Here is a 12,294-nt window from a genome sequence, read left to right on the forward strand (position 1 = left end):
GACAGTTGCTCCTCTCAGTAATTCAGATGCTACAATGGATAAGAAACTGTGCATGAATTAACAATGTGATGATGTGACCCCAAACATCAGTGCTTTTAAAAATTGTATTAACAAAAGCATTATTTCCAAGATTTTGGCAAGTAAGGATAGTGCTGTAGCTCTAGTAAGACTTAATGCAGGCTTGCATTCAATTCTGGTCAAAAGAATTCAATGAGCTTGTTACTCAAGAGACAAGTTATCAAGATGATTTGTTTCAGAAAATCAGGTTGAGAGGGAAAACTGAGGAAAAATAGGCACATTTTGTTCAAATAAGAAGATTACAATGGCAATGTATTTGAGAATGATGGTCTGAAAGAAGTGGCAGATCACTTGCTTGCCCAAGTTTTTGCATCTTACCCTGTTAAAACAGCAAAAACCTTAAATTGCAATATAGTGATTTTAGAGCAGCTTTGCAGTGGAATAAGCTGCTCAGGAAGGATGTTTGAGCTTCCTAGGTGATTTTAATAAAATGTTGGGTACTTCTTCCAGACATGAATTAGGTATATAATCCTTTATTTTAGAACAGGAGTTGGACTAAATAATCCAATATTTTGTCTTTCAATACTGTGACTGACTCTTGCTTCCAAAGTGATTATGAAAGATTGTGCGTCAGTTCAGATATTTAGAAATAATTTTCTTAGTGTGGTATGCCATCGCTGATCTGGGAATGCAATGCACTCATGCAGTAACTTAATATCTAACCTGGTTTACCCTTGGATACAACTACACACTCTCAGACAGAAGCACTTTCCATGGTTGTGGTGACAAAAGAATCTGCTGCTGCTATTATGAAAATTGTTTCCAGGGTATCCTAACGATTTCCATGCAGGAGCAGTTATTTATCAGGTTATTGGTGCAAGTGTTTTCCCGAAGATTAGTCCACAGCAAAACTTTTGAATGTCTGGTTTCACACTGAGAAGTTATTTTAAAGCTTCCCCAGGGACTGAAGATAGAGCACCCATAGAGACCACTGGGAAAACCCCAAAAGATTTTAATTAAGCTTCAAATGTGTACAAGTATGTTTAGTTGTCATGGAATGCTAACATGACTAACTGGGGTGGTGGGGAGGAAAATTGGGGCTCAGGGAATGTAATGGAGTGGCTTGAATACTAAATTACACTGTAACACTTTGATGCAGAACTCCAGTTCTTATCCTTTTAATTTATGTGTACAGTTGCACAAGTCAAGATTTCATAAGGAGCAAATAATTTGCACTTAGTGAAATGTGTGAATTTCCTCCTTTCCTTGAGTCACAGCATAAATACTTAACATTTACACATGGAACTGTGTTGTCCTTTGTTACTGAAGATAGAAACAACATCCTTTCTTTGTTTCTTTGGCAGTCAGTGCCAAGGATCAGAAAATACAGGACAGCTGAGCATTCCAGGCACAAAGCATCTGTTCTTGAGAATAAAATTGTGTGTGTGTGTGAGAGAGAGAGAGAGAGAGAGAGAAAGAGAGAGAGAGAGAGAGAGAGAGAGAGAGAGACCTAGAGTTATTATTTAAACCAAGGCAAGAGCAATCCTTTGTCTTCAGAAATGTCTGAAAGGCAGGACTGGGGGAGGTTACATTGGTAGTCAAGACAATTTCTGAGCATGTAATGTGCCACAGCAAGATATAATTTTTGCAGAATTAAATAATGCGTAAGATAACGGGAAGGTATGTGACATGAAGTTCCTAGAACATCAGTGCTATCAAATACCACCACACATTGTTATCCATTGCTGTCTTGTGTAGGACAACTTATGCTGTGAATCTTCTGCTTTGTAAATATAGTGTTGGGTGCTCTATCAGCAAGAGGTGTCACAATTAAAAAAAAAACTTTTAAAATGAGTTTATGCTGCAGTGTTATTTTCAGATATTTGGAAATTGCATAATAGAGCTGCCAATTACCTTGCCATAGTCTCTGGTCAAACTGGTTTTGGAGCTTTTTATAATACAAATGCAGTACTCTTGGGCGGGGACCCGTTGTATAATTCCTATGAGGAGTAACACATTCTCCACACTAGCTTGAAACACTTTTTATGCAGTAATGCTTACCCTATATAGCTCTGTAAAAAAACAACAAAGAAAACTCAGCTTCCTTTCATGTTAATAAAATAGTCGTATGTGCTACCCTTATATATCAATAGAGTAGACATCAGTTTCAGCTTATTTTCTTTTTTAAGAGAAGAGAACAGGTTGTCATTTGGCTTATTCCTTATGTCAAACATGGCTCCGAAAACTATAGTTTGGTATGATATCTGAATTGGCAAGGTTTGGCTTGTGCTTTGATAGCAAACCAGAATCAGAAATCACGGTTTGTGCTAATTAGGGTTTATGGTCCTTAATTATGTTTGTATTGTTATAGTAATAGAAACAGGTTTTCTGTTACTTTAACAGTGAGAGAAGAAGCCTTGTCATTTCCTCCACAGAAATCATTGCGTGTATACGGCCTAAATGTTTCTGCATTAGTCTCTTGTAGCAAAAACAACATTCTTTGGGCCCCTGAAAGCCTAACAAATGTATTCTGGCATAAGCTCTCAGGGGCCCAAGCCTACTTCATCAGATGCATGAAGTGAAATCTTAGCTGAAGGTCTTTTTTCTAAATTTTGCACCTCATTGCCATTCAGTTCCTACCTTACATTATTCCCCATTTATATACCTACCAACTAAGATTTCACATTATGTGGTTCCTGTCTGTGGGAATTGGGGGGCCCGGGGCCTCGCCATGCAAGACAGCTCCCCTTTTCCAGGGGGGCTGCATTGCAGGAGGGGTTCCAGGACCTCAGTTACCCAGCAGTGGACGGAGGAATGCTGCCCATGTCACTAGGATGCCCAGCCACGTCACGCCCCCAGCTAGCCTATCATCTACTTTGGTGGATCTCCCAGCCCACTCACCCTCTTTCTTGTGTTGCTTGACTATGGCCTTCCTATGACTAATCTTGGTTGCCTGGTTGTTGGGGCCGGGTAGGAATTTTTCCACTTGGCAAATTGGCTCCAGCCATTTGGTTTTTGCCTACCTTGTAGCAATCATCACAACTTTGTAAGGTGAGGCATTGGGTAAGCAGGTGGCGCTGTGGGTTAAGCCACAGAGCCTAGGACTTGCCGATCAGAAGTCGGCGGTTCGAATCCCCGCGACGGGGTGAGCTCCCATTGCTCGGTCCCTGCTCCTGCCAACCTAGCAGCTTGAAAGCACGTCAAAGTGCAAGTAGATAAATAGGTACTGCTCCGGCGGGAAGGTAAAAGGCATTCCGTGCACTGCTCTGGTTCACCAGAAGCGGCTTAGTCATGCTGGCCACATGACCCGGAAGCTGTACACCGGCTCCCTCAGCCAGTAAAGTGATATGAGTGCCGCAACCCCAGAGTCGTCCGTGACGACCTTTAAGCCTTGTTATGGGAGGGGAAGCTGTTGCCTCCACCTGCCCCTCCACGCTAAGGGTGTCCCATTAAAGGGATCCAGGTGTGTGGTTCCTGTCCGAAGCCTGGTCATGGGTTAGGGTCATGCCACGACCCCATCGGTGACCCTGGGGGAGTTCTTAATTGATATATATCATAAGGCTCCCGCTATTGATGGTTGACCCTTTCAAGACTTCCTGCAGACGGGCAGGAGTCAGGATATAGGCTTTCTTCACCCAATTGCCTAAGCCAAACCGCTCACATCTGTAACCAATAAAGTTGTGGCCTCATTTATCCCATTAACCCAACATATTTGTGCTTGTATGTTTATTTCTGTGGGAACTGCGGGCCCAGGGCCTCGCCACGCAAATAGATTTGTTAGGCTTTCAAGGGCCACGAAATTCTGATTGTTTTTGCTGCGAGAGACTATGTATGCACAGTGATTTTGGTAGAGCTGTTGGAAAGCCTTCTCTCTTTAATTGCTTTTATAGCCTCAATGGTAGGTGAAGATTTTCATGCAGATTCTTGTCTAGCATATATAAAAGTGAAAACTGAAGAATAGAATCAGCAGGTAGCTTTGCTAAAGAGGCTGAACTTTGTTGCTGAGTATAGTTCTAGTTCAAATCTGAGTTGACTCTATTTACTCTAGGTCATTAATGTCAAAATTATTTTGTGGAAAGAATATATATTGAAAGGCACAATGAACATATGAACTGTGATATTTGCTGTCAAAAATGCTATGTTAATGCTAGTGTGTATTTCTTCCTTTACAGAAAGTTCACATATTTTCTCTTTGATGCTAGAAAGTGGCAAAATTCTGATTTAAAGCAAAAATAATAGTTTAGCATTCGTGTATTTTCCCTTTCACTATTTTAATAAGGCAGTCACTTATGGATCATTGTTATCCAGTCCCTATGTTTTATGATACATTATTACACAATGCTTTGCTCAGGCATGGTAACCCAGTGAATATTTATCTATGAAAAATCTGGAAATGCACAAAATAGGCATTTTGCTTTGATTGATTCAACCAGTTTAAATTCCGTGCACTAGTTTAAGGACTTTAAATGCTTCTTTCATTCTGAAGAGTCTTTCTTTCTTTCTAATGAAATAATTATATAGGGCTGTTTTGATGAGGTATGGCCTAATTTCTGGAGTGTATCAAAAAGAAAAGTGGACAAAAATTCCTTTGAATTTCTGGGATCTTAAGACATTTTGATCTTTTAATATTCTAGCTCAAGGGAGATGTATGTTCAGTGGGAGGACTAATTATGATGATGATGATCTAAGATTTACTGATAATGTGGCCTGGGACTGAATGTATTCCTATTCATCCGGTTTCCCTTTCTGAATATTTAAAGCATCTTCATTTATGAATACCATAAAATGTACCAAGCTTGTGATGCTGCTGCAGGCCACTTTTAAGTGCTTTTTTTCTGCTGTAGTACTCAGTGTCACTTCGTTACTAATGGTTCTGCAAATAGGATTTTTGGATAAGTATAATATATTTCTGACTTGGTGATCTCTGGTGTTCTAGTGTGAGAGGAAAAACTATCCCGGCACAGGGTATTCACAAAAAAGGAAAGGAAAGCAGATATTGCAGAGGAAAATGTTTCCGTACACATAAATAGGAGTTGCACTTGGATCCAGCGGCAGCTCCTAACAGGAGGTTGGATATTGCTTTTAAAAATGCAAAGTTCTGAAGTACCAAAATTGCCAAGACATTTTGCTACCTGAGGCAATCTAGCCAACATACATAGTACCCAAGCGTGACTTACCTGCACATGGAAGAAAAACTTACCAGCACCTCTGTCTGTTCTGTTTGCCCTTTAATGATAACAAAATCAGCTACTTGAGGTGGCTACCTCACTCTTCCTAATGAAAGGGCCAGCCCTGAAAATGACTCTTCTAGTTTCTTCAACTATATTTTTGTCTTCTAGTTTTGTCAACAGTCAGTGCCACAATCTGGTTTGTAAACTTGCCTGTTTTTGTTTTCTTGTTTAGCTGCACAGAGTGAAGAGACGACATGTGCATTTAGGGACCAGTACCAAAATGATCATGGAATTAGCGAAAGTCGAATTTCTCAAGAGAATGGTACAGTTTTGTGTATGAAAGGCAACACCTGCTATGGTCTGTGGGAGAAAACACGTGAAGGAGAGATCCATCTTGTGAAACAAGGTAACATTCAACAATAATAGCATGCAGCAATAATGACAACAAACTAACCTAATCTATTTGTCACAAAGGTCTTAATATTCAGAGGCAGGTAGCAGTTTTTTTGTAAAACTTTTCGACATGTATCTTCTCATAAACCACAGAGCTTAGGGCTTGCCAATCAGAAGGTCGGCGATTTGAATCCCTGCGACGGGGTAAGCTCCCGTTGTTCAGTCCCAGCTCCTGCCAACCTATCAGTTTGAAAGCACGTCGAAGTGCAAGTAGATAAATAGGTACCACTCCAGTGGGAAGCTAAACATCATTTCCGTGCGCTGCTCTGGTTTTGCCAGAAGCGGCTTAGTCATGCTGGCCACATGACCCGGAAAAACTGTCTGCGGACAAACGCTGGCTCCCTCGGCCAGTAAAGTGAGATGAGCACCGCAAATCCCAGAGTCATCCATCCCCGACTCAAAACAAGGTACCACTGTACTGCCTTCTGATCACAAAGGAATCTACAAACAAATGTCCCTCATTTTGAAGAACAGCTGAGTGCAGACATAACTCTTCTCAGTTCTCTGCTGCCACAAAGGCCAGGACTGGGCTTAATTTACAGGAGAATATATTTCATTTGAACATTAGGAGAAACTTATTGAACAGTTCAACAGTGGGATCAATTACTTAGAGGAGTGGTGAGTTTTCCCTCACTAGAGTTCTTCAAGCAAAGGTTGGCTAGCCATATATTGAAGATGCCCTAGTTCTGGGACTCTTGAATTGAGCAGGGGGTTGGACAGATGGTCTATGAGACACGCTGAAAAAAGCTCTGATTCTCTTAATTGTATGACTCCTGACTCCTTCCCAGTTCATTGTTGCACACACACCCTCCTCCTCAAGCTAAAGCTAACTACAGTTCCATCTTCAGTGGTGTTAAGATGACCATAGTTATCAGCAAATTTGCAAAGCTGCTTCTATCCATTGTTGCAAATGGTGGTTAGCATTAATGTAAGTTAATGGTTGATGGTCAAATTGAAAAAGGGGGGGGGGATACCCACTTGGGAAAGCCGTGTGCATGCCCACAGGGCATTCCCAATAGCTTAATCATGATTAGGCTTCTGGGCAACATTACAATTATGCCAAGCCACAATTTTTTCAAGCATACTTTATAGAAATTTTTAATACATGGCAATCTAAAGTTTGATAATGCTAGTAATTCATAGTATAAACTTAATAGAGCTGCCAAGTAGAAGTAGATAAAACTGTACAAATTACCAGAAAGCAAAAACAAGGTCACAGTGCTTATGTTTAATGAAAATAGTAATAGGTAATAACAATGAATTAGAAGTGAACGTAGAGGATAGTCTCTAACAAAACACTGAGCAGTCTTGGAGAATAAGGATGATTAAATGAATAAGCCATACAAAAGAAGAAAGTTCCATTACTGATCATTACGGGCCCCAGACTCTGAACTTCCATTTCGTTTTTTTGGTTTTTTTAAAATAAGTCTCTAGCCCTCTCAGAAGGAAAGTTATGAAGCAAAATATGTAATTAGACCCTAAAACTACATACAGTAATGAAAAAATGAGTTTTTTGGGAGTAGGGGATGGGAACATGCAAAAGTGGTGTAAATACATGGTACCTCCCTTAAAAGATGAAATGTTAGATACAGTTTCATCAGCTAAATCAAAGTATGATATTTAAAGAACCAGCATAGCCAGAAGTTGTTGGAAACCTGAAGGCAAAATGCCAAGATAATGCGAACTTGCTTACATAGTTGGGAATGCTTCACCTGTGGTTTGTTTCAGAGGTCAACAGTTCAGGAGTCTTGATAAATTTTAGCCACACTATTTTGCTCACTGTCTTAGCTCAGGACGAATCACTGCATACTTAAATTGAATACTGTGCTCTGTCCACTTCCTGCATGCCAGACATGATGACCCCTGCAATTGTATGTGTAATCTGTTGGTCTGGTGTGGTAGAGAAATGAATCAAGAACATGCATTAGTTTCAAAAAACATGCATCAGCCTCTGACTAACCCTTGAACACACACACACACACACACACACACCCCTGAAGTGGAATGAAAGGACTGGTATGCAGCTGATAATGTAAATGAGTCACAAATCAGTAAACCAATGAAAAATTTGAAGACAGTATGGTGCATTTGATATTTTGCCAGGACCAGGTTGTTACGGTCATAAGACTGTTTAGTTTTGGGACACAGACAGTGGTTACATCGTTGGAATGAAAAGAACCACCACAAATATGTTTGTGTAGGCTTTTATCTGCTTTAATACAACTTTTCTTACATGAAATTGAATCTGTTTTCAGCATTAAGGCATTAGTACAAAATGCACGTCTCAGTAGTGAAATCCACCCACATATGAGAATGCAGTTAAATTGGCTAAAGAAAGTACCGTATTTTTTGCTCTATAAGACTCACTTTTTCCCTCCTAAAAAGTAAGGGGAAATGTGTGTGAGTCTTAAGGAGCGAATGCAGGCTGTGCAGCTATCACAGAAGCCAGAACAGCAAGAGGGATTGCTGCTTTCGCTGCGCAGCGATCCCTCTTGCTGTTCTGGCTTCTGAGACTCAGAATATATTTTTTCTTGTTTTCCTCAAAAACTAGGTGCATCTTGTGGTCTGGCGCGTCTTATAGAGCGAAAAATATGGTACATAGTCCAAGTCACATAAAACCCATTTAAGAAAAGGAGCATATATTTAAAAACAGAGGATGAAAGCAAAATGTCCTAATGTCAAAAAGTCATGGAGCTGCAAAAGACCCTACCCATAGTCCCAGTAGGTGACACTTCTCTTAGGGAAAGGATTCAGAGCAGTGTGTCCCTGGTCTTATAAGGCAGAGACAATCTAATAAGAGCATGAGGTTGAGGAGCAAAACATGTAGAAAGTTTCACAAGCTAAATAAATAGCCAAAAGAAATGGTGCTATTTGATTTACAACCTTTTTCCCCCTCCAGGATGCTGGTCTCATATAGGAGACCCTGAAGACTGTCACTCTGAGGAGTGCATCGTCACAACCACCCCTTCCTTGGTTCAGAATGGGACATATCGTTTCTGCTGCTGCAGTTCCAACTTGTGCAATCTCAACTTCACAGAGAATTTTCCACCAGCAGACCCTACCGATGGAACGCCTTTCAGTGAGTCAGAGTGCCTCAGGCTGTGTGATAATCATGATTTAAGAGCAACTGAGAAAGCATTGCTACTAATAGACTCCACATGCAATGCACTGATGAGAACTTAAAGATTGAAAATAACTTTGTTTTTCTATTAGTATGTAAGCTATCTGTTGTATTATACAATGTTTCACCTTAAAAATAACTTAGGCTTCACTTGTATATCCTTTACAACATTGTGGCAATATTATTTTGCCGTGGTCTTATTCTCCATGCAGAGGACCCATTTGTTCTTCCTCTTGCTTTGAAATAGCTCAAAATACCCTTTTTGGTCTTTTAACCTCTCTCGCAAGGTTGAGCTTGGTTCTGAGCTTTAATCCTCCTGACCTTCTCCCTGAAAGTGTTGGCGTATTCTTTATATCCTTCCTTTGTGATTTGCTTCTTCCATTATACATGCCCCTTTTAAATCTCAGCTCATCTAAAAGCTCCTTATGCAGCCACACTGGTTTCTTTAGATGCCTCCTCCTCCTCTTCCTTGTTGGAATTGTTTAGATTATGCCTTCAATATTTCACCTTCAAGAAACTCCCAGCTATCATGAACTCTTTGCATATTTCTAAAAATGAGATCTCACCCTGTAGTTTCTGGAGCTGGCACAGTGGTGTTTTTTTTATAAAAAAAAGCCCCCCCCCCCCACTCTAGTTTTGACTCTGCCCTGCATGATGGTTAGGGTGGCTTTGGAATACTTCAAACATGGGCATCTGTGAGGCTACTGCAAAGGAGAACACAAATCATAACCACAGCAGTACAGAATTGCACTAGGCATATGGAGGTTACATTTTGCATTGCTATGTTGTTTTCCCTACTTCTGCTTAGCTATAACTAAGCTGACACTGGGATCACACACTGATAGAAAATATCTGGAATGGCAACACGACCCAAAGCTCTCTTTTCTTCCAGACTAACGGGAGATAACTGCCTATATATTTACAATCATTTATTTGCTATCTGTCTCCAGTGCCCAGCTTTAGTTTTATTTTTTGAATTGCAACATTGGAAGACAATTTAGACATTGCTCTGGCTTGTGTGTAGATGTCAAAATACATATAGTCCTGGAAAACAAGTAATGCTCCTAATTAGCTGCAAAAGCTGTATATTAATGTAAGAGCATATGTTTTCAGACATCAACACAGAATTTAAATTTGTGGTATTTAATATAATCTGCCTATAACCATTAATATTGTGTAGAAGGGATTATGTTTTTATAGTGAGAGAGCCTTAAGGCAACACAGGAGGAAATAATGGAAATCTATTGTGTGGTATTTAAACAATGTGATTTCAGAAACTGGCATGTTTGACAGCAAGAAAAGAATATTGTTCAATGTTCTGTATGTATAAATTGAGGCTTCGCAAGAAATTGCAAAGAGGATAAATTATTTGCAGTAAGAATCTGAAATGGTCTTCTTTGGGTTCATATTCCCTGTTGCTATTTCATCTCATTGTTTTCATTATGATTTATATTGGAAGAAACTGATATTACTAACCAGTACTGAAGTGCAGGGCTAAACTGAACTTTCATCTTAAAAGAACAAAATAAATATTGCTCTCAATATCTGCTGGAAATTGATAGTTGTGGAGAGTTAAATGGTATAGAAATCATGCAATTTGGACTTATAGTCCCTAACAGACAAATGCTGAGTAAGCATCCAGCAAGCCCCATACTGTAAGACTGTAAACCTCTCAGAACAATAATTAGGCCACATATGCATTGTTAATATTTTGCAAGAGTGCTTTGCATACCAAGAGGAAATTTCTAATTCTGGAGCAGAATTGTTTCTTTACTAGTTAGATGATTTATGATCAGTAGCTGTGCTTGAGAAACAAAATGAACATACAGGTGCCTTAAGGTTGGAAGGCAGACAGAAAAGTAGGTGGGAGACAAGAGGGGGGGTCACCATAGTGCTGGTGTTTCATTGGCTGAAGAGCAGCATGCTACTCTGTGACTGCCAGTTTTGCCTCTCTTTGTCCCCGGCTTGAAAAGCTACTGTGCTGTGATCTGTTTTCCTATGTGTTTTCCCTTGCTCTACCCCTCCTCCCCTCTCACTCCCAGGTTGTGGGAAAGAAAGAAACTAACAGGTCCCCCTTTCTTTCTATTTTCCCTTCTAAACTTTCAGCATGCATTGTTGGATGCACTTGGGGTTTGTAAAAAAAAAAAGTTTAAGAAAAGAAAGTGTCGACTCCCTTTGTGCAGCGCTTGGTCGGTCTCTTCTCCTGTACTAGGTGGCAGCAGGCAATTGATATTATTCTTTCCCCTTTTAAAAAAGCTCTAACAGAACAAGGTGAGGCCATGGTACACTGCAGATCAAGGTTCCTCTCATGTCCCCCATCTTATTTTCCCTCTCTGGGCCTGCATGGCGTACAGAGACACTCCCGGAAAATGACATGACCAGCATGATTGCAGCTTCGCTCTACAGTAGTTATGGCCAAACTTGGCCCTCCAGCTGTTTTGGGACTACAACTCCCATCATCCCTATCTAACAGGACCAGTGGTCAGGGATGATGGGAATTGTAGTCCCCAAACAGCTGGAGGGCCAAGTTTGGCCGTCACTGCTCTACAGCATGCCTGTACAACAATACTGCATTGCTGTCCTAAGAAATAAATAAATTGAAGGCGGGCATGTTCTCTTCAGGGCTGCTGTAGTATAAAATTTACTTCTCAACTTTTCTTCGGCGTCCATCACTGCGGCTTCAAGTCAGGAAGGGGGAGTGTGTTTTGAGTAGATAGATCCTGGCAAAGAAGGCTATTTGCTGAAGGAGAAAACTGACAAAAGATAAGCAGAGGGCAGTTCAGAATTCTTCTCCAGCTTTTTATGCTTTCTTTCAAGACAGACTAATTTCAGAGTTTTAAAAGCTTGCCTGCAGTTTGAAGAAACTTTTAAAAGTTCCCAAAGTTCATTTTGAAGTCCAAGCTTGGGGACTTTTGTTTGCTAGCATCTTGGCGAAAAACTACAATGTAAACCTTGTTTTAATTCATTGCTAGGGCCATTCAGAGATTCAGTGTGCCATCTGGAAACCAATTAATGCATTGCAATATCTCTTGTGGTACATTCTCTAGTTTGCCAGAAGTTCTAAATAAACATTAGTGTTGTAGTTAGTTTACTGATACCATCTTATGAATAGCTAAGGACTGTATTTCACGCTACTACAATTTCCCAAAGTTATGGGTACTGGTGGATGAGTTGAAGCAGCAGCTGTGTAGACTTAAGACAGCCCTATTTCTGCCTCTGTTTACAGCAGTGTAAAAAATTGTATATTTTTCTCTTAACGCAAAGATGGAATTCTAAAGGAAAGTTTCATACACTGATGGAAATTATGGCACTTGTCTGAGCCTGCTTCATGCTCACTGCATAGCTGGATTTTTAAAGGCTTATTCACATTGCACTGTAGCCAAACTAGTGTGCGATCTAAGGTAAGAAAACAGATTTTAATAAAATGTTTGGTATGAATTAAGGTGGTTCCAAATATTTTTCAGAATTTAAACTTGCAAACACATGTTTAGCCAACAAATACTTCTGATTCACACATCACACATGAGGGTT

At 40.2% G+C, this 12,294-nt stretch overlaps 1 protein-coding gene across 10 annotated transcripts in view; it reads left to right on the top strand.

Annotated features, from left to right (window-relative positions):
* BMPR2 (bone morphogenetic protein receptor type 2) overlaps positions 1-12,294 on the top strand; it is an 82,736-nt gene that overhangs the window by 32,161 nt on the left and 38,281 nt on the right. For all 10 annotated transcript variants that reach the window (XR_014502940.1, XR_014502941.1, XR_014502942.1 and 7 more), the window contains exons 3-4: positions 5,422-5,595; positions 8,542-8,721. Coding sequence is in view for 5 of the 10 variants with exons in the window: in XM_083403423.1 (XP_083259549.1) it covers positions 5,422-5,595; positions 8,542-8,721 (354 nt within the window). In the remaining 5 variants the exon portion in view is untranslated. The remainder of the gene's footprint in view (positions 1-5,421; positions 5,596-8,541; positions 8,722-12,294) is intronic.

Source organism: Podarcis tiliguerta (genome assembly GCF_965153285.1).
Source record: "Podarcis tiliguerta genome assembly, chromosome: 1".
NCBI lineage: Eukaryota > Metazoa > Chordata > Lepidosauria > Squamata > Lacertidae > Podarcis > Podarcis tiliguerta.